Source organism: Martes martes (assembly GCF_963455335.1).
Source record: "Martes martes genome assembly, chromosome: 10".
Classification (NCBI taxonomy): Eukaryota; Metazoa; Chordata; class Mammalia; order Carnivora; family Mustelidae; genus Martes; species Martes martes.
The window spans coordinates 59026253-59051206 of NC_137898.1; the positions used below are offsets into that span (position 1 = coordinate 59026253).

The 24954-nt window shown below is 36.1% G+C and overlaps 1 protein-coding gene across 2 annotated transcripts in view; it reads right to left on the reverse strand.

Annotated features, from left to right (window-relative positions):
* The window catches only part of FCHSD2 (FCH and double SH3 domains 2), a 289905-nt gene that overhangs the window by 245452 nt on the left and 19499 nt on the right, over positions 1-24954 (reverse strand). For both annotated transcript variants that reach the window (XM_080816044.1, XM_080816045.1), the window contains exon 3: positions 2579-2624. In XM_080816044.1, the coding sequence (XP_080672170.1) occupies positions 2579-2624 (46 nt within the window). The remainder of the gene's footprint in view (positions 1-2578; positions 2625-24954) is intronic.

Genomic DNA, 24954 nt, shown 5'->3' on the forward strand with positions numbered 1-24954 from the left:
AAACACCAGTGAGGCAGTTGAAGAAGAGTGTAGAGATAGCTTTGTCTATACCATCAAGAAATAAATTGAAAAATTAATTGGAAAAATATTGAAGAGTAAGAAGAACTGAGAAAAATCACCTAAGAAGTAAATATGACAAAAAAAAAAAGAAGAATCAGCACACTGACTCTCCAAATGACTTCTCCCAAGCAGAGAGACACTGGAACACTTTAATTTCTGAACATTATTACTCTATGAAATTTTAAAATGTACATTAGGTATCTTATACAGTTTATACATTATTATATAGAATTGTATAAACAAAACCAGGTATAATTTACTTGAAAGACATTTAAAGAAGTTTTTCAAGAATAAATTAGACTGCTCTGTAAAATGCAATTCCACTATACTATATACCTATGTATACACAAAAATACATATGTCTACACACAAATAACATAAATATGTTATAAATACACAAATACACATAAAAACATACATTAACAGAACTTAACAGAACAAGAGAAAGAAGTCTAAATATATCATTTAGAATTAGAAAAATAACAAAGGCACCAAAATAGTGCCGAATTACAATGGAAAGAGTAGGCCAAAAGGAATGGCTTAGGAAACTAATTTCTTATTTATTATATGAAATAATCTAGCAATAATGTCTAGAATTGATAAATCATGAATCAGTTATAAGCACATTATTTAAAGACATGGAAATGATCACCAGGAGAACCAAAATAGTCATCTACTTTTAATCTTTTCTCTGAGGATGGTGATTGTGATAGGGACAAAGTACTGCTAATTTTCATGCAATTTAATGTACTGTCTTATATTTTTAATAATCAGCCTGTCTTATTTATTTGATTATTAAAACTTTAAATCACGTTCCAGACAAATATACAAAAATTTTCATTTCATATAAATTTTAAGGGCAGATCACATACTTTGGTCTCAGTGGAAACATCTATTAAAGGCATAATAACTGCCCTATTTTACAGGTCTGTTGAGAGGATTACACCAGATAATGTAAATAAAATAATCAGAAGAACATTAAAGAAATTGTATGAAAAAAAATCAGCAAAATGCCTAGTACAAGGATTCAATAAATTTTAGCTATCATTACTAGTACTTATTAAATTTGCATAGAATAAGGTTCAACACTAATTATTAAAAATGACACTAATTCATTATGTAAAGTACCTGATTTACAAGCACTCAATAACTATTGACTGAATTAATGAATTAATGAGTCTATCTTTCGAGAAATAATTATCTTCTAAGATTACCAAATAAAATACAATTACCTTGTTAACCACAGTGAAATCAGAATAAAACTAAAATCAAAACCTGACATTTATAATTTGGGGAGTGGGAAGACATCAATTTTAGAATTCTATTCCACATAGAAAGTATGTGGAATATACTTTCTATGTGGAAAGGGCCAAAATTTCCAAATCATGTCAAACTGTTTTTATACAAGGAAAGGTAGTTATTAATTCTTTACATATCTACAAAATGATATACCAACATAATTTTTTATTGGCACATTTAGGTATCTAGGAGCAAATAAAATTCTAATTAAAATAAAAGAAGGAGGAGCGCCTGGGTGGCTCAGTGGGTTAAAGCCTCTGCCTTCGGCTCATGTCATGATCCCAGGGTCCTGGGATCGAGGCCCACATCGGGCTCTCTGCTCGGCAGAAGCCTGCTTCCTCCTCTCTCCTCTCTGCCTGCCTCTCTGCCTACTTGTGATCTCTGTCTGTCAAATAAATAAATAAAATCTTAAAAAAAAATAAAATAAAATAAAAGAAGGAAATGCTTAAATTTCCCTAGAAAGAGCACTATGCCATCCACTGAAAGTACATCATTCTCTATCAACAGGGACCTAAATAGAAATAAATGCCTAACTGGGTAAAATAAAATTAACTTCCATAAGACTGTAAAGAATAGGATATATTAGAGAATGAATATACAGATGACCCCTGTACAATGTGGGGATTAGGGGTGCCAACCCCCAATGTAGTCAGCAATCTACATACAACTTTGATTCACAAAAATGTAACTACTAAAAACCCTACTGTTGACCAGAAGACTTACTGATAACATAAGCAGCCAATTAACACATATTTTGTATATATATATTATATACAGTATTTTTACAAAAAAACAACCTAAAAAAATGTTAGTAACAAAACTGAGGAAGAAGAAATACATTCACAAAACTGTACATAAATTTATTGGGGGGAAAAAATCCCATGTATAGGCAGAACCGTGCAGTTCAAATCCATTTTGTTCAAGGGTCAAGTATATATACTCATAAAATGTATGCATTATTATTACTTACACTTGCAAATACTTAAAAATTCTATAAATATTATCTTCTCTCCAAAGGCTCATAACCTTCATAAGGAGGCACTTCCCTCCTCGTCTAGAGATTCAAATGAAGTAAAAAGGAGGATCAAAGTGAGATAGCCAGAAATTTAAAAAAAAAACCAGGATGCAGGGATAGCAAAGTTTCTCTCCAACAACCACATCTGCCTTTAAGCCAAAGAAGAGGTATACCTAGAATGGTCACCTCAATTTCCAAGCTTACCTGTGCATACTCTCTTTCAATGGCAGCTTTCTTCTGACTGAATGTCCTAAAAAACACAAATAAAAATTCATTACCAGGAGTATAACAAAAATTTTATGTAAATTTATCAACCCACCCTCAGATACTACCTGGTAAACTGTGTTCAGGGAAAGGACAATATATTATTCATTTATGTTCCTAGGAGTACTGCTGACAAAAGACTCTGGAGTCAGAAAATCAAATCAAACATTCAAATCCTGCCTCCACCATGTACTAGTTGTATGACCTTGGTCAAGTCACTTGACTGCTCTGTGCCTCAGAATGGGGATAGTAACAGTATCCACATCACAGGGATAGTGTAAAATTTATGTAATTAAAATACATTAAGTGCTCAAACAGTGTCTAACACACAGGAAAAGCTATATATGTACTTTTATGACAAGGACTAATGCATAGTAGGCACTAAAAATGTTTACCGAACTTAATCAGTGTAGAGGGAACTACAGAAAACAAAGTAAAAATTGAATTTGGGGGGCACCACAAATTTGGAGGGCTGCCTCAGTTGGTAAAGCATGTAACTCTTGATCTCAGGGTTTTAAGTTCAAGCCCCATGCTGGGTGCAGATAACTTAAAAAATAAAATCTTAAAAAAAAAAAAAATCAGGGGTGCCTGAGTGGCACAGTCAGTTACACGTCTGATTATTCGTTTTGGCCAAAGTGGTAATCTCAGGGTCATGAGATCGAGCCCCTCCATCGGACTCCATGCTCAGTGCACAGTCTGCTTAAGACTGTCTCGCCCACTGCCCCTCCCCCACCATGTGTTCTCTTTCTCCCGCTCTCGCTCTCTCTAAAATGAATAAAATTTTTTGAAAAGAAGAAAATCAAATTTTGATCAGCTTAGCAACATGAAGAACAGTCAAATCAATTCCTTCATTCCAGTCCTTTGTAGCAAGAGTTAACAAAACAAAGTACAAGGACACTAAATGTGGTATAATGGATGCACCCTTTCCATACATGTATTATATTTGACAGATTCTATGGTAACACTTTTCACATTTTAACCTTTATGATATTGGGATTCACCTTTTAGTAATGATTAGCAGTATTTTCTTTTACTTCAATAGTACATGAAATAACAGTACACCTTATAAACCATAGGCAAGGTAGTCAATGAAATATGTTAATACTGACAATTTACTTTGAATAGTTTGAGCTTAAGACTTTTCTGTTAGGGGCCAGGTATCTATACTCTTAAAAGCACTTCACTAAGGCAGAAATATCAGAGTAAAAAGTGAAAAATATAAAGAAAAGGGTGGGATTTGGGGGAAAAAAAAGATAATTTAAGCCAAAACTTCCACTTTAACAGTTTTAAATTTACCAACATGACTATTCGTTTCTTATATAAGAAAAACAACTATTTAAGATCTTACTAAATTTGTTTTTAGTGAATAACTGTTATATAGCCTTAAAAAGGAAGGAAATACTGACATATATGCCATAACAAGGATGAACCTTAATGACATTACACTCGATGAAGTCAGTCACAAAAAGGCAAATACTCTAGGATTCCATTTATATGAGGTACTTAGAGTAGTCAAAATCATATAGACAGGGGCGCCTGGGTGGCTCAGTGGGTTAAAGCCTCTGCGTTCGGCTCAGATCATGATCCCAGGGTCCTGGGATCGAGCCCCACATCGGGCTCTCTGCTCAGTGGGGAGCCTCCTTCCCCCTCTCTCTCCACCTGTCTCTCTGCCTACTTGTGATCTCTGTCAAATAAGTAAGTAAGATCTAAAAAAAAAAAACCATATAGACAGAATCATATAGGAAAATCATATTGACAGAAAGAATGGAGGTTTCGAGGGGCTGGAAGGAGAGCATCAGAGGAGTCATTATTTAACCAGTATAGTTTCAGTTTTACAAGTTGAGGAGTTCTGGAGATGGATGATAGTGATAGTTGAAGAACAATATGAAATACTTAATACCACTAAACTGTACACTTAAAAATGGCTAGGATAGTACATTTTATGCCATACATATTTTACTATAGTAAAAAGGTGGAAAAAAGTATAGCATACCTTTTCCTTAAGGGGTACTGTACTTTTTAAAGCATTTAACACAGTCCTTTAAAATATAATAAGTCAGATGCCTGGGTGACTCAATTAATTAAGCGACTGCCTTCGGCTCAGGTCATGATCCCAGAGCCCTGGGGTCAAGTCCCACATCAGGCTCCCTGCTCAGCAGGGAGTCTGCTTCTCCTTCTCACCCTCTCCCCTCTCATGCTCTCTCTCACTCTTTCAAATAAATAAATAAAATCTTTTTAATAAATAAATTAAATATAATACAATGAATCTATTGTCCTTAAAGCATACAAACTATATATTATATACACATATATAAATACACTGTATGCATTCATATACTGTTTTATATAACACCACATCAAAATAGTAATTAAGTTTTCTTGGGTAGTAGGATTAAAGGCTTTCAACTTCCTTCTTTTGCTTTTGCTTCCATTATTTTCTGATGTTTTAGTAAGAATATCTATCATGTTAGAAAAAATGTCCTCATTTTTAAATAAATGCACACACATAAACACAGGTATACACCTTTATGTACTCATGTTGTTTTAATAAAATTGTACCAGAAATTATTATGACTAGTACTACCAAATATGTGATCTTCCCACCTACCATAAATACCCAGGCAAAAGAAACTAATTAAAATGAACTAGCTTGGGGCACCTGGGTGGCTCAGTGGGTTAAAGCCTCTGCCTTCAGCTCAGGTCATGATCCCAGGGTCCTGGGATCGAGCCCCACATTGGGCTCTCTGCTCAGCAGGGAGCCTGCTTCCCGCCCCCTCTCTCTGCCTGCTTCTCTCCTACTTGTGATCTCTGTCTGTCAAATAAATAAATAAAATCTTTAAAAAATAAAATAAAATGAACTAGCTTATACTTTCCCCATTAAAAAATCTGAAAACTTACCCATATTTGGAAGGAGGTAGAATTTTTTAATATTTTACAAAACATGAAAGCAAATATTTAAGCTCTTTACTTAGTAGTAGTACTTATTTAGTGTTTAGTGTTTATTTAGCTTGAAAGCTTAGTTGTAAATCATCTTGAAATAAGGATATTCAAGTGAAGTCACCAAGAAAATAGGAACTCTTTTACTCTGAACATGCATATCAACTAATTTTAAAGCTCTCAGTGGAATTTTTAGTTGTTATGACACAATTACATGTCTACTAAGTAATTTTCTGTTCTAACGAAAGAAAACAAATCCAAGTTGACAACTATTCAAAATCAACATCATTAATATTAGAAATCTATTTATTATAATTCATAGTCAAGAGAGCAGAACAAAAAAAAACTTCTCATAATCTCCACATAAGATGGAAAAGCATTTGTTAAAATTCAACATCAGTTTCTCATAAACGTCTTTAGAAATATAATGGATGCTATAATTAAACAGATGGACAAGAACAAGTGATGGCAAGGACATTGGAGAAACGACGCTGGCAGGAATGTAAAAAGATGCAGCTGCTTCAGAAAATCATAGTCTGGGAGTTTCTCAAAAGGTTAAACCAAGAGTTACCATATGACACAGCAGTTCTATTCCTAGGTATATACCCAAGAAAACTTAAAACATATGTTTATACAAAAACTTGTAAATGAATGTTCATAGCAGCATTATTTATGACCGCCAAAAAGTGGAAACATCCCAAATGTCCATCAACTGATGATCAGATAAACAAGATGTGGTATATTCATATGATGGAATATTACTCAAAAAAAGGAATGAAATACTGATACATGATGCCATATGAATGAACTTGGAAAGCACTAGCTAAGAAGTCACATAAAAGGCCACGTATTATATCATTTCATTCATACAGAATGTCCCAGAATAGGCAAGCCTACAGAGACAGAAAGTAGATAGATCAGTGGTTGCTAAGGGTTGGAGAGTTAAGTTGGCCATTATTTCAAAAATATTTTTCTTTTAACTAGATAGGTTGATTATAAAGTTCATAAAGAAAAATGAACATTTAAGAATACTTATAAACATTTTGAAAAAGAATAATATTTTTAAAAAGACCTACTCTCACCGGATAATAAAAATTAATTTAAAAAGTGACAATACTTGGGCTCCTGGGTGGCTCAGTCGGTTAGGCCTCTGCTTTGGGCTCAGGTCATGATCTCAGGGTCCTGGGATTGAGGCCCACATTAGGTTCTCTGCTCAATAGGAAGTCTGCTTCCCTCTCTCTCTGCCTGCTCTTTGCCTACATCTGCTTTCTCTCCCTGTCAAATAGATAAATAAAATCTTTAAAAAAAAAAAAAAGTGACAATACTTAAGACAGCTTAGTAATGGAACATGAGTAAACAGAGAGACAATGAAACATAAGTCAAAAATATACCTAAAATAGAGCTACCCTACAACCCAGCAATTGCACTACTAGGTATTTATCCAATGGATAGAAACACAGTGATCCAAAGGGGTACCTGTACCCCAATGTTTATAGCAGCAATGTCTACAATAGCTAATATATGGAAAGCCCCCAAATGTCCATCAACAGATGAATGGATAAAGATGTGGTATGGGGGTGTGTGTGTGTGTGTGTGTGTGTGTGTATAAAATGGAATATTACTCAGCCATCAAAAAAATTAAATCTTGCCATTTGCAACGCTATGGATAGAACTAAAGGGTATTATGCTAAGTGAAATAAGTCAGTCACAGAAAAACAAATATCATATAATTTCACTCATATGTAGAATTTAAGAAACAAAACATGAACAAAGGGGAAGAGAAGGAAAAATAAAAGAAGATGAAAACAGAGAGGAAGGCAAACTATTAGAGACTCTTAACTATAGGCAACAAACTGAGGGTTGCTGGAGGGGAGGTGGGGGGGATGGGGTCTTTTCCTCTTTGAATCAAAATGTTTTCTTTTCCAGTTACTAAATTTTTGTGTTTGGGGGTATCTTTTCCTCCCTCCTACCCTCCTTCTCTCTCCCTTTCCTTTCTCTTTTCCTTTCCTTTTTCCTTTTCTTTTCTCCCTTCTTTTCTTTTTTCCTCTCTCTCTCTCTCTCTCTCTCTCACTTTCTTTCTTTCTTTCTTCCTTTCTTTCCAGCATCAGAAACATTCCAGTCCAAAGTGAGTCAATGCAAGAAATAAGGTGCTTACAAAATTATTTGAAGATGCAGAGGAGCAAGAGGCAGGGATCCACAGGTGGGCTTAACTGGTTACCAGCATAGCTGGGACCCAGAGATCAGGGAGCGCTGACTGATCTCACAGCTATGACTGAGGTCTGGCCTTTGCCCTTGGCTTCTGGGGAGTAATCTCTAAACCTCTGGAATGTTATGACTGATAACAGTGTTTTTATTTACCTGGGGACTTTAGTCCATGCCAAATAGCCTATGCTAACAATGTGATTTATTGAGTGTGGTGTGGAGAAGAGGGGGGCTGGGGCACATGGTATGAACTCAACCTCTGAAGGAGCTGGAAACTAAGGTTAGCCCATGGGCAGTCAATCACATCCAAGTAACCAAACATACCTCTTCCCCTTGGTTGATTTTAAGTTAGATCCCTTCATTATAAAAAACTTCAGTAAACTTTCAGTGAGTTGTGTGAGTCCTTCTATAAATTATCAAATCTAAGGGTGGTCCAGGGGACCCCTGATTTTGCAAGTCATTTCAGAAGTGAGGGTAATCCCAGAGACCTCCAAACTTGCAGTTGTTGTCAAAAGTGCGAGTTGTCGGGACACCTGGGTGGCTCAGTGGGTTAAAGCCTCTGCCTTCGGCTCGGGTCATGATCCCAGGGTCCTGCGATTGAGCCCCACATTGGGCTCTCTGCTCAGCAGGGAGCCTGCTTCCTCCTCTCTCTCTCTCTATCTCTCTGTCTGCCTCTCTGCCTAATTGTGATCTCTGTCTGTCAAATAAATAAATAAAATCTTAAAAAAAAAAAAAAAGTACGAGTTGTCTTGGGAACTCCCTAATTCCGTAATTCATCACCAGGATCAGAAGAAAACCTAAAAATGTTCAAATCATTATTATTTTTTTTTTAAGAGTTTACTTACTTGACAGAGAGAGAAAGCGCCCAAGCAGGGGGAGAGGGAGAGGGAGAGGAAGAACCAGGCTCCCCGCTGAGCAGGGAGCCCAACGTGGGGCTTAATCCCAGGACTCTGAGATCACGACCTGAGCTGAAGGCAGAGGCTTAACCAACTGAGCCACCTAGGTGCCCCCAAAATGTTCAAATTATTAATGGTGATAATGGAAACAGGATATCAACAACCATAATGATGAATGTTAAAAATAAAGATAAATGCATGCACTAAATGGCTAAAATTTAAAACACTGGTAACTATAAATATCAGTGAGCCTACAGATAAATGAAACTTTGTTATTGGTGGGAATATAAAATAATACAATGCTTTGGGGGAAATATGGTATTTCTTATATAGTTAAGCACTTATCTATCCTGACATAGCAATTTAGAAGTAGGCATTTACCTAGAGAAATGAAAACATAAGTCCCTAAAAACACTTCATGAAAATATTTATAGCACCTTTATTCATGAACAGACAAAAACAGGAAACAGTCCAGGTATTCATCAGTGGAATAATAGATCAACAAACAGCAATATATATCCAAAATACATAAAGAACTTCTAAAACTCAACACCCAAAAAACAAATAATCCAATTAAAAAATGGGCAGATGCCACGAATAGACAACCTTTCAAAGCAACATACAGATGGCCAACAGAGACACACAAAAAGATGCTCAACATCACTCATCATCAGGGAAATACAAATCAAAACTACAATGAGAGATCACCTCACACCCGTCAAAAGAGCTAAAATCAACAACACAAGAAACAACAGGTATTGACAAGGATGTGGAGAAAGGGGAACCCTCCTGCACTATTGGTAGGAATGCTGGTATGGCTACTCTAGAAAGCAGAATGGAGGTTCCTTAAAAAGTGAAAAATAGAACAACCCTATGATCCAGCAATAGCACTACTAAGTATTTTACCCAAATAATACAAAAGTACTAATTCAAAGGGATACATGTACCCCAATGTTTGTAGCAGCATTATCTACAATACTCAGACTGTGGAAGGAGCCAAATGCCCATCAACTGATGATGGATAAAGATGTGGTATGTATGTGTATATAGATAGATAGATACAGGTATATATAATGGAATATTACTCAGCCAAAAAAAGAAAGAAAGAATAAAAGCTTGCCATTTGCAACGACATGGATGGAGCAAGAAGTATTATGCTAAGTGAAATAAATTAACCAGAGAAAGACAAATACCATATGACTTCACTCACAGGTGGAATTTAAGAAACAAAAACAAATGAGCAAAGGTAAGAAAGAGGGAGATAGAGAGAGGGAGGGAGGGAGGGGTAAACCAAGAAACAGACCCTTAACTATAGAGACCAAACTGATGGTTACCAGAGGGGAGATGGGTAGGGGGATAGGTTAAATAGGTGATGGAGATTAAGGAGTGCACTTGTAATAAACACCAGGTGTTGTATGGAAGTGCTGAATCACTACATTGTACACTTGAAACTAATATTACACTACATGTTAACTAACTGGAATTTATATAAAAAATTTTTAAAGTGATATATTCTTGTGAAATGGGTAAGCCTGATGATTCGCAGACCTGTACCCCTTGGTTAAATAATACATTATACTAATAAAAATAATTAATAAAAATAATACATTATATTAATAAAAATAATTTTTAAAAAAAGAATATCAAAAGTGATATATTTTTAAAATGGAATAAAACTCAGCTATAAAAGCAAATGGACTATAAGATGACTACCACATTTTTAGTATTCTGAGTTAGTTCACCCTGTTATTTTACAAATAACACTGTATAAATACAACTAGTATCAGGATATAAAAAGAATATTTTAGCCTGGACAGCAAAGTGGTGTAAGGGAACTAGTATACTTATATTATGAGCATGTCGACAACTCTTTCATCAAAAACCCTTTATGGAACACCTGGGTGACTCGGTCGGTTAAGTGTCTGCCTTTGGCTCAGGTCATGATCTCAGGGTTCTGGGACTGAGTCCCACATCGGGCTCTCTGCTCAGCAGGGAGCCTGCTTCTCCCTCTCTCTCTGCCCCTCTCCCCTGCTTGTGTGATGCACTCAAAAAAAATATTTTTATACAAAACAAGTAGAATAAAGAACTGAAACTATACAAGTCTTGCAGAGAGGAAATTATTTGGCTCCTAATAAAAATATTCACCAACATTCACCGAGTATCTTCTGAATTTCAGGTATTCTGCTAAACAGGCACAGGAATTACAAATGAATGAGACATGGACTCTCCTCTCAAGGGATTCATTAGTACAGGCATAAATGGATGATGCCAAGATTCAAAATGCTATCATCATAAAATGAAAAGTAGAAAGTGTTCCTATTTCTTATTCATTAGGCAACATTGGGCAAGTTAATTTTCCTACCTGTGCTTCAGTTTCCTATAAGAAGAACACCTACCTCATAGGATTATTATGAGGATGAAATGTACATATTTGTAAAGCACTTAGAACAGACTTGGCACATACTAAATGCTAGAGTCTTTATTAAGTGCAAATACATTCCACATTTATTATAATTATGAAATTTAATCCAGTTTAAAATATTTTGACTAAATGAATATGTGAAGCACTAACAAAAAAATATACTTTAAGTGACTCTGGTGTTGATGACAGAGCAAAGTGAGAATCTCCTTACTCTAAGAAATTACCCAAAAGCAATAAATAAATAAAAAAGCAAACGTGATCTCCAATAAATCTAGGAAACATATGAAAATATAAGTGAAAGGCCAAAAGAGAGACAAAACTGGAGAAAGAGGGTGAATATAAGGCATCAGGCTCCAAAACTGAAGGGGGTTGTGCAGACATCTTTTCAAGTGTACTTCCTGAGGTATAAAATGGAAACCACATTTGCAACAACAAAAAAAGGGGACATAAGCAAGGGGAAGGAACTTTGCTCCTCATAGTCTGAAGTAGTAGAGGAGACAGTACTAAATAAGGAATCACACAAACAAGCTACACTAGCAGAAATTAGGCTGCTGGTATGGCAAAAAGATAGTGAGACAGCCTACACTATGAACAGTCCTAAAGCAGCAATTCTTCTCTGGCCGAGGAGAATGAAATAAGTTCATACATACAAGCCTGGTTATAAAGAAAATTCCTGTAAATCTGGAAAACAGTAGCTACCCTGAGACACCTACTTCCAATATCCTAAAAAGTAGTACAGGAAGAAGTCTCTTCATTCAAAACAAAAAATAACCCAAAAAAGAAGCAGGAATAGAAAATATAAATGCAGGGGCGCCTGGGTGGCTCAGTGGTTTAAGCCTCTGCCTTCGGCTCAGGTCATGATCTCAGGGTCCTGGGATCGAGCCCTGCATCGGGCTCTCTGCTCAGCGGGAGCCTGCTTCCCCCTCTCTCTGTCTGCCTCTCTGCCTAGCTCTGATTTCTCTCTGTCAAATAAATAAAATTAAAAAAAAAAAAAAAGAAAATATAAATGCAAAACTTAAAGGAAAACAGGAGCCAAAGGACATTCATAAGAAAAATGCTGCCATGGAGCAGATTAAAAAAAATGTAACCAAATATTTCAAATGAATTTTTAAAACTTAATAATTCAAAAAAATGAATGAAACAAATACCACTTACATATCAAATTATAATGTTTAAGTGCCAAGAGAATAGCAGTCTCGTTGACTCCTCAAAAACCTTAACTATTCATGGCCTATTGCTGACAGGAAGACTTATCAATAACAGCCAATTAACACATATTTTGTTTGTTATACATATTGATACCATTTTCTTACAATAATCTAAGCTGGATAAAAGAAAATGTTAAGAAAATCATAAAGAAAATAAATTTATAGTACTGGACTATATTTATCCAAAAAAATTGGACCCACATGGTTCAAACACATGTTGTCCAAGGGTCAACTGTATGTTACTGTGGATTTTTGTATGTGCCCTTTATCATATTAAGGAAGTTTCCTTTTATTCCTAGTTTCCTGAATGTGTTTTTAAATTATTTATTTATTTAAAATTTTTTGAGTAGATGGCACTTAATGCTACATGTGTTTATATGTGTTACAATGTTTCAGGTATACAACACAGTGATTTCACCTTCTCTATAAGTTACACCAGGACCATCACAAGTGCAGCTACCATCTGTTACCACACAATGCTATTACAATATCATTGACTGTATTTTCTATGCTATGCCTTTAGTTTACTGAGCAATTTTTTTCACAAAAAGGTGTTAAATTTTGTCAAATGCTTTCTTTGCCTCTACTGAGATGGTTATGTGGTTTTTCTCCTTTGTTCTATTCATATGGTGTATTTCACTCACTGATTTTCTTACGCTGAACTTTCGCATTCCTGGGATGAATCTCACTTCATCGTACTGTATAATTCTATAAATGTGTTGTCAGATTCGGTTTGTCAGTATTTTGTTGAGAATCTTTGCATCAGTGTTCATAAGGGATATTGATCTTGGTTTTCTTGTGTTGTCTTTGTCTGACTCTCATATCAGAGTAATGAGGACCTCATAGAATACGAGTGTTCCCTCCTCTTCTATTTTTTGGAAGTGTTTGAGAAGGATTGGTATTAACTCTTTAACAGTTTGTTAAAAATCCACCCATGAAAAGCTGTGTTGTCAAGGACTTTTTGTTGGACGGCTTTTGATTAGTGATGAAATTTCTTTACTTTGAAAGGTCTGTTGAGAATTCTATTTTTTTTCTTGAATCAGTTTTGGTAATTTGTATTTTTCTAGGAATTTGTCTTTTCTAAGTTATCCAATTTGTTGGCATACAACTGTTCATAGTTCTCTTTTACAATATTTTTATTTCAATGGTGGAATGGAGAGTAATGTCCCTTTTTTAAAAATATTTTATTTATTTGACAGAGAGAGACAGAGCAAGAGAGGGAACACAAGCAGGGGGAGTGGGAGAGGGAGAAGCAGGCTTCCTGCTGAGCAGGGAGCCTGATGATGATGGCTCTATCCCAGGACCCTGGGATTATGACCTGAGCCAAAGGCAGATGCTTAACCCACTGAACTACCCAGGACCCATAACGTCCCTAGTTTCATTTCTGATTTTAGTTATTTGCATCCTCCCTCCTTTTCTTAGAGTAGTTAAAGGTTTGTCTCTTAAGAATCGACTTTGGTTTCATTAGTTCTCTACTGTCTTTCTGTTCTCTATTTCATCTCTGATCTAGTCTTTATTGTTTTCCTCCTTTTGCTGGCTTTGTATTTGGTTTGCTCTTTTTCTAGTTTCTTGGGTATAAATTTAGATTGATTTGAGATCTTTATTTTTAACGTAGGTATTTAGAGCTATCAATTTCCCACAGTACTGTCACTGCATACACTAAGTTTCGGTATACTGTGTTTTGTTTTCATTCCTGCTAAAGTATTTTTTAATTTTCCCAGGGATTTCTTTGACCTACTAGTTAAGAATATGTTGTTAAATTTCCATATATTTGCAAATTTTTCAGTTTTCCTTCTGTTGATTTCCTTAGCTTCATTCCATTGGGTCAGAGAAGATAGTTTCTATGATTGGAATCTTTTACTGATAATTGTTCGTGGCCCAACTTATGGTCTATTCTGGAGAATATTTCATGTGTACTTAAAAAGAATGTGTATCTTGCTTTGTTGGGTGGAGTGTTCTGTATTATGTCTGTGAGGCCTACTTGGTTTATATTATTTTTCAATGAAATGGAATTGATGATCCAGAAACAAACCCAAATATTTATATCCAACTGATTTTCAACAAGGACACCAAGTCCATTCAAAGGAGAAAGAGTAGTCATTTCAACAAATGGTGCTAGGAAAGTGAATTTCCACATACAAAAGAATGAAGTTGGACCCCATCCCATTCCAAATATAAAACTTAACTCAAAATAGATTGAAAACTAAATGTAAGAGATGAAATTACAAAATTCTTTTTTTTGAACTATAAAACTCTTTTTTTAAAAGATTTTATTTATTTATTTGACAGAGATCACAAATAGGCATAGAGGCAGGCAGAGAGAGAGGAAGGGAAGCAGGATCCCTGCTGAGCAGAGCTCAGTGTGGGGCTTAATCCCAGGACCCGGGGATCATGACCTGAGCCGAAGGCAGAGCTTTAACCCACTGAGCCATCCGGGCACCCCGAACTACAAAACTCTTAAAAGCAAGCACAGAATTAAGACTTCAAGATCTCTAATTTGGCAACAGATTTTCAAAAGAGAGCAGGGGAAGGGGCAGAGAAGGAAGAAGAGAATGCTCAAGCAGACTCCCCACTGAGCATGGAGCCCAAAGTGGGGCTCAAACCCAGCACCCTGAAATCATGCCCCGAGCCAAAACCAAAAGCTGGACACTGAACTGACTGAGCCACCCAGGCATCCCCTGGCAACAGATTCTTAAATGGAACACCAAAAGCATATCAACAAAAGAAAAAAAGGAACTAAAATGAACTTTGTCAAAATTAAAGATGTTTAGGGTGCCTGGGTGGCTCAGATGATTAAATGTCTGCCTTCAGCTCAGGTCATGATCTCCAGGTTCTGGGATTGAGCCCCACATCAGGCTCCTAGCAGAGTGGGGAGTCTGCTCTTCCCTCTCCTTCTGCCTCTCCCTCTGCTTGTGCTCTCTCTTTTTCTCTCAAATAAATAAATAACATCTTTAAAAACATTTTTTTTAATGAGCTCTTGCTTCCCTTGCTTTTGGCAATGTTTCTAGGAAGAAGTTGCTGTGGCTGAGGTCAAAGAGGTTGCTGCCTGTGTTTTCAAGGATTTTGAGGGGTTCCTCAAAAACTTTAAAACAGAGCTACCCTACGACCCAGCAATTGCACTACTAGGTATTTATCCAAAGGATACAAACATAGTGATTCAAAGAGGCACATGCACCCCAATGTTTACAGCAACAATATCCATAAGAGCCAAAATATAGAAAGTCCCTAAATGTCCATCAACAGATGCTGGATAAAGATGAGATAGGGGCGCCTGGGTGGCTCAGTGGGTTAAGCCTCTGCCTTCGGCTCAGGTCATGATCCCAGGGTCCTGGGATCGAGCCCCGCATCGGGCTCTCTGCTCTGCGGGGAGCCTGCTTCCTCCTCTCTCTCTCTGCTTGTGATCTCTGCCTGTCAAATAAATAAATAAAATCTTTAAAAAAAAAAGATGTGAGATATATAGATATAGATATTGATAATGGAATATTAATCAACCATCAAAAAAAATGAAATCTTGCCATTTGCAAAGATGTGGATGGAACCAGAGGGTATTATGCAAAGCGAAATAAGTCAGGCAGAGAAAGACAAATACCTACGATTTTATTCATATGTGGAATTTAAGAAATAAAACAGATGAACATAGGAGAAGGGAAGGAAGATAAAGTAAGATGAAAAGAGAGAGGGAAGCAAACCATTAGAGACTCTTAACTGCAGGATACAAACTGAGGGTTGCTGGAGGGGTGTGATGGGTTAATTGGGTGATGGGCATTAAGGAGAGCACATGAAGTAATGAGCACAGGATATTACATGCAACTGATTAATCACTAAATTCTACCTCTGAAACTAATAATACAGTATATGTTAACTAAATTGAATTTAAATAAAAAATGTTTAAAAATAGTTCATCTGCCAAAAGCAAAAACTCCAGGCCTACATGGCTTCACTGTTAATATAGAATTAACAGTTTGATAGCAAACATTTAAGAAATAACAGCATCATATATAAACTCTTCCGGAAAGTAGAAAGAAAGAGAACACTTCCCAACTCATTTTAGGAGGCCAGTATTACCCGTACAGGAAAACGTAACAAGACAGCATCGAAAAACAACAAAAATTCTACAGTTAATATCCCTTATACATATAGATGTAAAAGCTCTTAACTATATATTAGCAAATCAAATCCATTTTATATTTTCATATAAAAAGGATAATATGACATAATAATAACATCAAGACCATATCGGGTTTATCTGAGGAATGCAAGCATGGTTCCAGAACCAAAAATTCATCAGTTTAACTCAACACAAAATAAAGGAGAAAAGCTACATGATCATTTCCATAGATGCAGAAAAAATATTTAACAAAATCCAACATCAGGAAATTAACCAAGGAGGTAAAAGACGTGAACACTGAAAATTCTAAGACATTTATGAAAGAAACTGAAGATGACACAAATAAATGGAAAAATATCTTGTGTCCATGGATCAGAAGAATTAATATTGTTAAAATATCCATACTAGCCAGAGCCTATAGATTTGATGCAATACCAAATTTCCAATGGCATTTTTCACAAAAATGAAAAAAAAAACTAAAATTACACTGAAGAGCCAAAGCAACTCTGAGAAAGAAAAACAGAGCTGGAGGTATCACACTTACTGATTTCAAACTATATTACAAAGCTAAAGTACAAAGCTTTACAAAGCTAAAGTAGTCAAAACAGTAGGGTACTGGCATCAAAGAAAGACATACAGACCAGTGAATCAGAAGAGCCCAGAAATAAACCCATGCATATACGGTCAACTACTATTTGACAAGGGAGCCAGGAATACTTAATAGGAAAAGGAGTATCTTCAACAAATGGTACTGAGAAAACCAAGTATTTACATTTAAAAGAATGAAGCTGGATCCCTATTTTACACCACTCACAAAAATTAACTTGAAATAGATTAAAGACTAAAATGTAGACTTGAAGCCATATAACTCCTAGAAGAAAACATACAGTAAAAAAGCTTGACACTGATCTTGGCAATAAATTTCTGGATATGACACAAATGCACAAGTAACAAAAGCAAAAATAAACAAGTGGACTAAATCACACTAAAAAACTACATAGCAAAAGAAATAATCAACAAAATGAAGAGAAAACCTATAAATTCAGATAAATATTTGCAATAAATTAAATAAATAAATAAAACCTATAAATTCAGATAAATATTTGCAAGCCAAATATTTGATAAGGTGTTAATACCCAAAATTCGTAAGGAACTAATATAACTAAATAGCAAAAAAATAATAATTACCCAACTACAAATGGGAAGAGAACCTGAAAAGGCAGCTTTCTAAAGAAGACATACAGATGGCCAACAGGTACGTGAAAAGATGCTCAGCATCACTAGTCATCAAGGAAATGTAAATCAAAACCACAATGAGATACCACATATCATTTTAAAATGTATGCAAGTTTATTTTAGGTATTCATAAATCTAATTTAACAAGCCACATTAACTGGACTCTGAGAATCCCAAGAATCAAGCAAATCCTCCTCCAGAGGTTTGTAAAAGCCTTTAAATTTTTAAAAACCACTCCTGTATCCTCTATTTTTGCAGTATCTCAAACAAGGTGCCTAATGTCCCAGTTAACTACCACCAGTGCAAATGATAAGGCAAAAATATCAAGAAATGTATTCTGGGGGAGCCTGGGTGGCTCAGTGGGTTAAAGCCTCTGCCTTCGGCTCAGGTCATGATCCCAGGGTCCTGGGATCAAGCCCCGCATCAGGCTCTCTGCTCAGCAGGGAGCCTGCTTCCTCCTCTCCCTCTCTCTGCCTGCCTCTCTGCCTACTTTATCTCTGTCAGTCAAATAAATAAATAAAATCTTTGGAAAAAAAAAAAAGAAATGTTTTCTGTTATTAAACTCTTTACACAGCTCCAGAGGACCCAACTATGCACAGAGCTTATTGTAAACAAGCTGGCTCAGTCCATGACTGTTGATCTCAATGTTGTGAGTTCGAGCCCCATGTTGGGTCTAGAGATTACTTAAAAATAAAAAAAAATATAAAAAATAAATAAATAAAAATAAATGCAGGCTATAATATAGGTGTTGGTAGCTGCACTACAGTTCCAGTCTAGGTCACTTGGCTGGCCATTTGGCATTAGTGAGAAATACTGCACATTTTATATACAATTAAATAACACACAAGGTATTACTATTTCACTCTACTTCTAATCAGAAAAGACAGTACATACTTACTAATGTAAAGCAAGAGAGCTGGAGTACTAAATGGCGAAATTCTAAATTATAGAGTATAGTTTCATTACATTTCAATAGAATTATTTAAAAGCAGGCCGGCAATGTACTGAGTCACAAAGACTGACATGCAGTAACAATAATCATCGTTAGTAAATAAAGCATTTCAAAATTTTCAAAGTCCTTTCCCATTTTATTCTATCTGCCCTTCACAACAACTGTGTGAAGAAACCAGAAAAGGTTATTTCCATCCCATAAATGGGGAAAGTTACAGATCAGAGCAATTAAAAAACACACAAAATTAAAAGAAAAAAAAAAAAAAAGATGGGATTGGGAGGGAGACAAACCATTAAAGACTCAATCTCAAGAAACAGACTGAGGGTTGCGGGGGGGAGGGGGGACGGGAGAGGGTGGTGGGGAAATGGACATTGGGGAGGGTATGGGCTATGATGAGTGCTGTGAAATGTGTAAACCTGACGATTCACAGACCTGTACCCCTGGGGATAAAAATACATTATATGTTTATTAAAATAAAAAAATTAAAAAAAAAACAACACACAAAATTGCTAATAAGTTGCTCTGGTTAGGTAGGGGGAGGAACTGGGAAATGAACCTATAACCAATTTTATCTAAGACTTTTTCCATGATAAATAATGTGATGTAAAATCGGTGATAAAAATGAAGCCAAAAAAGGTGCCTGGGTGAGTTCAGTCAGTTAAGGTCGGCCTTCGGCTCAGGTCATGATCCCAAGGTCCTGGGATCATGCCCCATATCAGGCTCCCTGCTCCATGGGGAGTCTGCTTTTCTTTCTCCCTCTGCCTCTCCCTCCTTCCACTCACGCTCTCTCTCTTGCTCTGCGTGCTCTGTCTCTCAAATATATAAATAAAATCTTTTAAAAAAATGAAGCCAAAGATAAAGAGAATAATGGCAATGAAACAAATAATCAATTTTACATTATCTCCATACTTTATTGCTTCCCTTCCACTGTCTACAGTACACCCTGTGTATAAGACATCACCACCCCTCACTAACCTAACTTTCCTAGGGAAGACCTCAGAAACAAAAATACATTAGGGAAGTGGAAAGAGAACAGGCTAAAAGGCAGAAGTCCTGAATTTTTCTAATCCTGGCTTTGGATAAGTACCTTCATCTCTTCGAGCAACAATTTTTACATCTATATACTCACATATATCTTACTAGGTTGTTCTGAAGATTAAGTGAAATAAACAGTTTGGGAAATGGAAAGAATTCAATAAATGTTTACTATTAGGCTACAAATATGTAATGGAAAATTCATAATAGGTGTCTCACATAATTGTACTAATAAATCCAAACTATTCTACTTATTTATAACTTTTTCACAATCATACAATTACTTTACAAAATATTTGTTGAATGAATAGCCTATTGCAGAATTAACAATAATTTTTAAATCTGTTAAGTCTGAATGAAGAAAATGCACTATATTACAGGACTCTAATAAATCTGACAAGGAATCTGGTAAAACAAGTACCGGTAAAGTCAGCTGGTAAAAGTAAAGCCTCAATCTTCACAGAACTCTCTAAAAGCTAGTCTTTGCCTCCAAAGATTTATGTAATTACTTAGAAATCATAAAACCAGAGAACTGAGATAAACTTTGGAAATCATGTAGAGAACACCTCTGATACACAGAAAAAGTAACTGAGGCCAAAAAGAAAGAATTTTACAGAATTTTGAAATTTTCCTTACAGGACTGGTGGTGGTGGTGAGGGGAGGGGAGGGCATCAAAAATAAAATGAAGCAAGGATTTCCTCCAGTTAGGGGACGCCTGGGTGGCTCAGTTGGTTAAGCAGCTGCCTTCGGTTCAGGTCATGATCCCGGCGTCCTGGGATCGAGTCCCACATCGGGCTCCTTGCTCGGCGGGCAGCCTGCTTCTCCCTCTGCCTCTGTCTGCCAGTGCTCACTCTCTCTCTCTCTCTCTCTCTCTCTCTGACAAATAAATAAATAAAATCTTAAAAAAAAAAAAAAAAAAGAATTTCCTCCAGTTAGGCTCTTAAGTCCCCACTCCCCTTGTTAGAGTCCTTAAGTACAATGACCAAAGTAGCTATAGGAAGTTACAGAATTTCTGCAGAATTATAAAACTGGTGGCTAGAATACTACAATTCCAATCATAACATTGCCTAAGAATTTAACATTTTGACAGAGATAGAAGAATCATATCCTACAGGGCTACAATACATATTTATTTATAAATAAATACTGTAGAAAATTTAAAAATTACCATTGGATATCCAGACCCCTGAACTTCTTACAGCCTAGTTCATGTCTCTATTACTATTTACTAGAAAATCTATATTCTTTAAAGTGCTTGTAGGGGCACCTGGGTGGCTCTAGTTGGTTAAGTGTCTACCTTCAGCTCAGGTCATGATCCCAGGATCCTGGGAACGAGCCCCGCACTGGGCTCCCTGCTCAAAGGGGAGTCTGCTTCTCCCTCTGCCTCTGCCATTCCCCCTGCTTGTGCTCGCTCTCTCTCTCTCTCTCTCAAATAAACAAAATCTTTTTTAAAAAAGTGCTTTGGGGACGCCTGGGTGGCTCAGTTGGTTGGGCGGCTGCCTTCGGCTCAGGTCATGATCCCGGCGTCCTGGGATCGAGTCCCGCATCAGGCTCCTTGCTCGGCGGGGAGCCTGCTTCTCCCTCTGCCTCTGTCTGCCACTCTGTCTGCCTGTGCTCACTCTCTCTGACAAATAAATAAATAAAATCTTAAAAAATAAAAAATAAAAAAAGTGCTTTGTTGGGCGCCTAGGTGGCTCAGTTAGTTAAGCCTTCGGCTCAGGTCATGATCCCAGAGCCCTGGGATGGAGTCCTGCATCAGGCTCCCAGCTCCGTGGGGAGTTTGATTCTCCCTCTGACCTTCTCCCCTTTCATGCTCTTTCTCACACTCTTTCTCTCAAATAAATAAATAAAATCTTTTTTTTTAAGTGCTTTGTAATATTTCTCTAAAATTAAAACTTTTTATGTTCAAACACACACCTGATTTAAGTCAAAGAAGTTCACTTTCGTAAGTATTTGTTTTACAAATGTTATGTAAAACTGATAAAGCAAAAATGAAAATGAAAAGAGTGAAGCTTAATCCTCTGGTATCTACAAATCCTACTTTTAAAAATACAGTAAGAAAGCAACATACATTTAACAGTGATCATCTCTGGATGGCAGGACTACAGAATGATTTTAACTTTCTGTGAACATATTTTAAGATAAAAGTACAACTAAAAATATAAACAAACATCCATGTAGTTACCACAAATGTTAAACTCATATCTTATTTGCTTCAGATGTATTTCAGAGAAATGTAACTGCACAATACACTAAGGTCCACTGGTTCTACTGCTGCTCCTCCCCTATCTTCCCAGAGGCAACCAATACCATGTCCTTCTTACTCAAGTTTTTATACTCTAAATATATAGCTTTCTATCAACAGTACACAGTATTTTGTCATTCTGCAACTTGGTTTTTCCAGTAACATTAAGACTGTGAGATCTAGGGGCGCCTGGGTGGCTCAGTGGGTTAAAGCCTCTGCCTTCGGCTCAGGTCATGATCTCAGGGTCCTGGGATCGAGCCCCACATCGGGCTCTCTGCTCAGTGGGGAGCCTGCTTCCTCCTCTCTCCCTGCCTGCCTCTCTGACTACTTGTAATCTCTGTCTATCAAATACATAAATAAAATCTTAAAAAAAAAAAAAAAAAGACTGTGAGATCTACCCAAGAAATGTATTTCTTTCAATTGCTACATTATATTTCATATTTATACCACTATTCATTTATCCATCTATCCCCTAAAAAGCACTTTAAGTTTTTACCAAGTTTTTGCAATAACAACTTGCTTAGTCTTTTTATATAAATATATATAATAAAATGCACAAATTTTATATATACATTATGTGAGTTTTGACAAGCATATACATCTGTGTAATCCAAATGTCTATCAAGATATTGAATGACAGCACCATCCCAGAAAGTTCCTTGATACCCTTTCTTGGTCAATTCCCTCCCCTAACTGGCAGAGGAAACCACTGTATTGATTTCTTTTCTACCATACATTAGTTTTGCCTATTTTAATACATAATGTAAATAAAATCATATAGTATATACTCTTTTTTATGTGGTTTCTTTTACTCAGAATGTTTCCCTCATCCACATTGTCATGTGTATCCATAATTCATTTATTTTTATTACTGAATAGTATATGCAAAGGTTTCATCTTTTATTTGGGGGTCAGTGTTTATCTCTTTATTACTGATTTACATTTTCACTGCATTGTCATCAGAGAATATAATAATGATGACTAATACTTCTACTGTGCCCTGACCATGTGGTAAGGCACTGATCTGAACTCTAACCCTCACAATGACTCTGAGGAGCACGCCATTATCACTTGCATTTTACAGATGAGAAATCTAAAGCACAGGAGTCAGATGACCATCTAGGTCAGAGGTAGGGCAGAACCAGAATCTGGCTCCTGAGCCTTCTCTTAATCTCGTATTTACTGCATAAAAGGTATCATATCATTTCTGTGGAATCTGTTGAGACTTCCTCTATAAATAGTTATGCAATCCAGTTTTGTAACTGAAAAGAATGTATAGTCTCTATAGTAGATATAGAATTCTATGTGTATATAAGTAAGCTTATTCATTATGGAATTCAGACCTGTATATATTTTAAATTCTTATTTCTTGATGTGAAAATTTCTAACTATAATTACAAATTTATCAATTTTTTCCCTATAATTTTATAATCAGTACTCTTTTTATGTTACCAGGTGAATAAATCTTCATGCTTATGTAACCTTCCCAAGCCTACTGAATCACAAATTCTGGGAGTGGGACCTACCAATCTGTGATTCAACAAGTCCTTTTAGGTGATTCTTATGTATGTTGAAGTTTGAGGACCACTGTTAAAATTACAATAACTATTATTTACAGAGGTGATTTTTTTTAACTTCCCCCATGCTTAACTAATCCATTGTTCAATATTTGTTTCCAGAATTTTAATCCTGTGTGTGTGTGCGTACATCTTTCCTTCCAGACTGTGCAGTTTTTGAGAGCAAGACTATCTTTTATCTTTGTGTATTTCATAGCCTGGTACATAGATGCACTTCCAACAAATTCCCAGTTAGTACTGATACTACTAGTCCAGAAAACAGTTTGAGAATCAGAGAATTATAAAACTACTCATCCTTCCTTACCCCACCAAATACAAATAAATAAGTAAATCAACTTATATATCTATATATCTATATATTTTTTAAATTACATACACATAAAAGGGGGAAAAACACCTAATAACAAGCCAAACCACCACCCTCTTAGTCATCCAATACAACTGCATTAAAAGTAATATAAACTTGAAAAATTATTTCACTGACTTTTTCAACCCACAAAGAATCCACTCTCAATTATTCAAGGTTGATTATCCAGTCAATAATTTTATACATCTTGGAAATCCACTTCTCCTGCAGTATCTGTTAGCCAAGGAAATATATTATGTGATGCCTCAGTTCGGGGGGAGAAAAAAAATCTGAAATGCATATCAAATAAGAGTGGTAACTCCTACCCTAGAACAGCAGTTCTCATCCTTACTTACAAATGAGAATACCAGCTACGCTTTTAAAGATGCGTATGTGCAGGCCTCTCCCCAAATCTACCAACTCTGAATCTTAAGAATAGGACCTAAGCATCCGCAAATTTATAAAGTGCCCAGGTGACTCTTCCTTATACAATGCATTCTTGGCACCGTCCTTTCATTTAAGCTATGTTTAATTCTGGGAATTCAAAATATTTCAAAGAAGATAATGTTATCACATTGTGATGACAATATTCAGGAATCTGAAAAAGCTCTCTGATCTTCCTCATAACCATTCTTCCCCCTCACGCCCCACTTCCCAACATCACAGATGTTGGGGAGCATCTCCCCTCACACTGATCAAATGTGGTCTAAATAGAGCTGTTTTTTTCTCTAGTTACATGTGCTGACCAACTGACTTATTTTAATTGAACATCTTTGAACTTTTTGCCTTTCAACTCTTGACATACTATAAAGAGAAATAATGTCCTCAAACTGAATTACCTGAAAAGAGATAATTTTATCAAAAAGAAATTGAAGTCAAGTTTGTCATGAATAGGTCCTAAGATGAAGAGAGTCACAAGACATCTTCCAAAGCTTTTTATCATAACATCCTTTAAGTAGTATTTAGATCAACTCAGTAAATATTGCATGATGATAGAAAATGGCTATCCTCTCATTTTTCAAAAGTATTGATATCATGCCACGCGCGCGCGCACACACACACACACAAAGACCTGGGGAAGAAGAAGTTAAAACCCTCAACTAAAACTGTATTTTCAAGTAAAAAAATTACTTTCCATTAAGATTAGTCAAT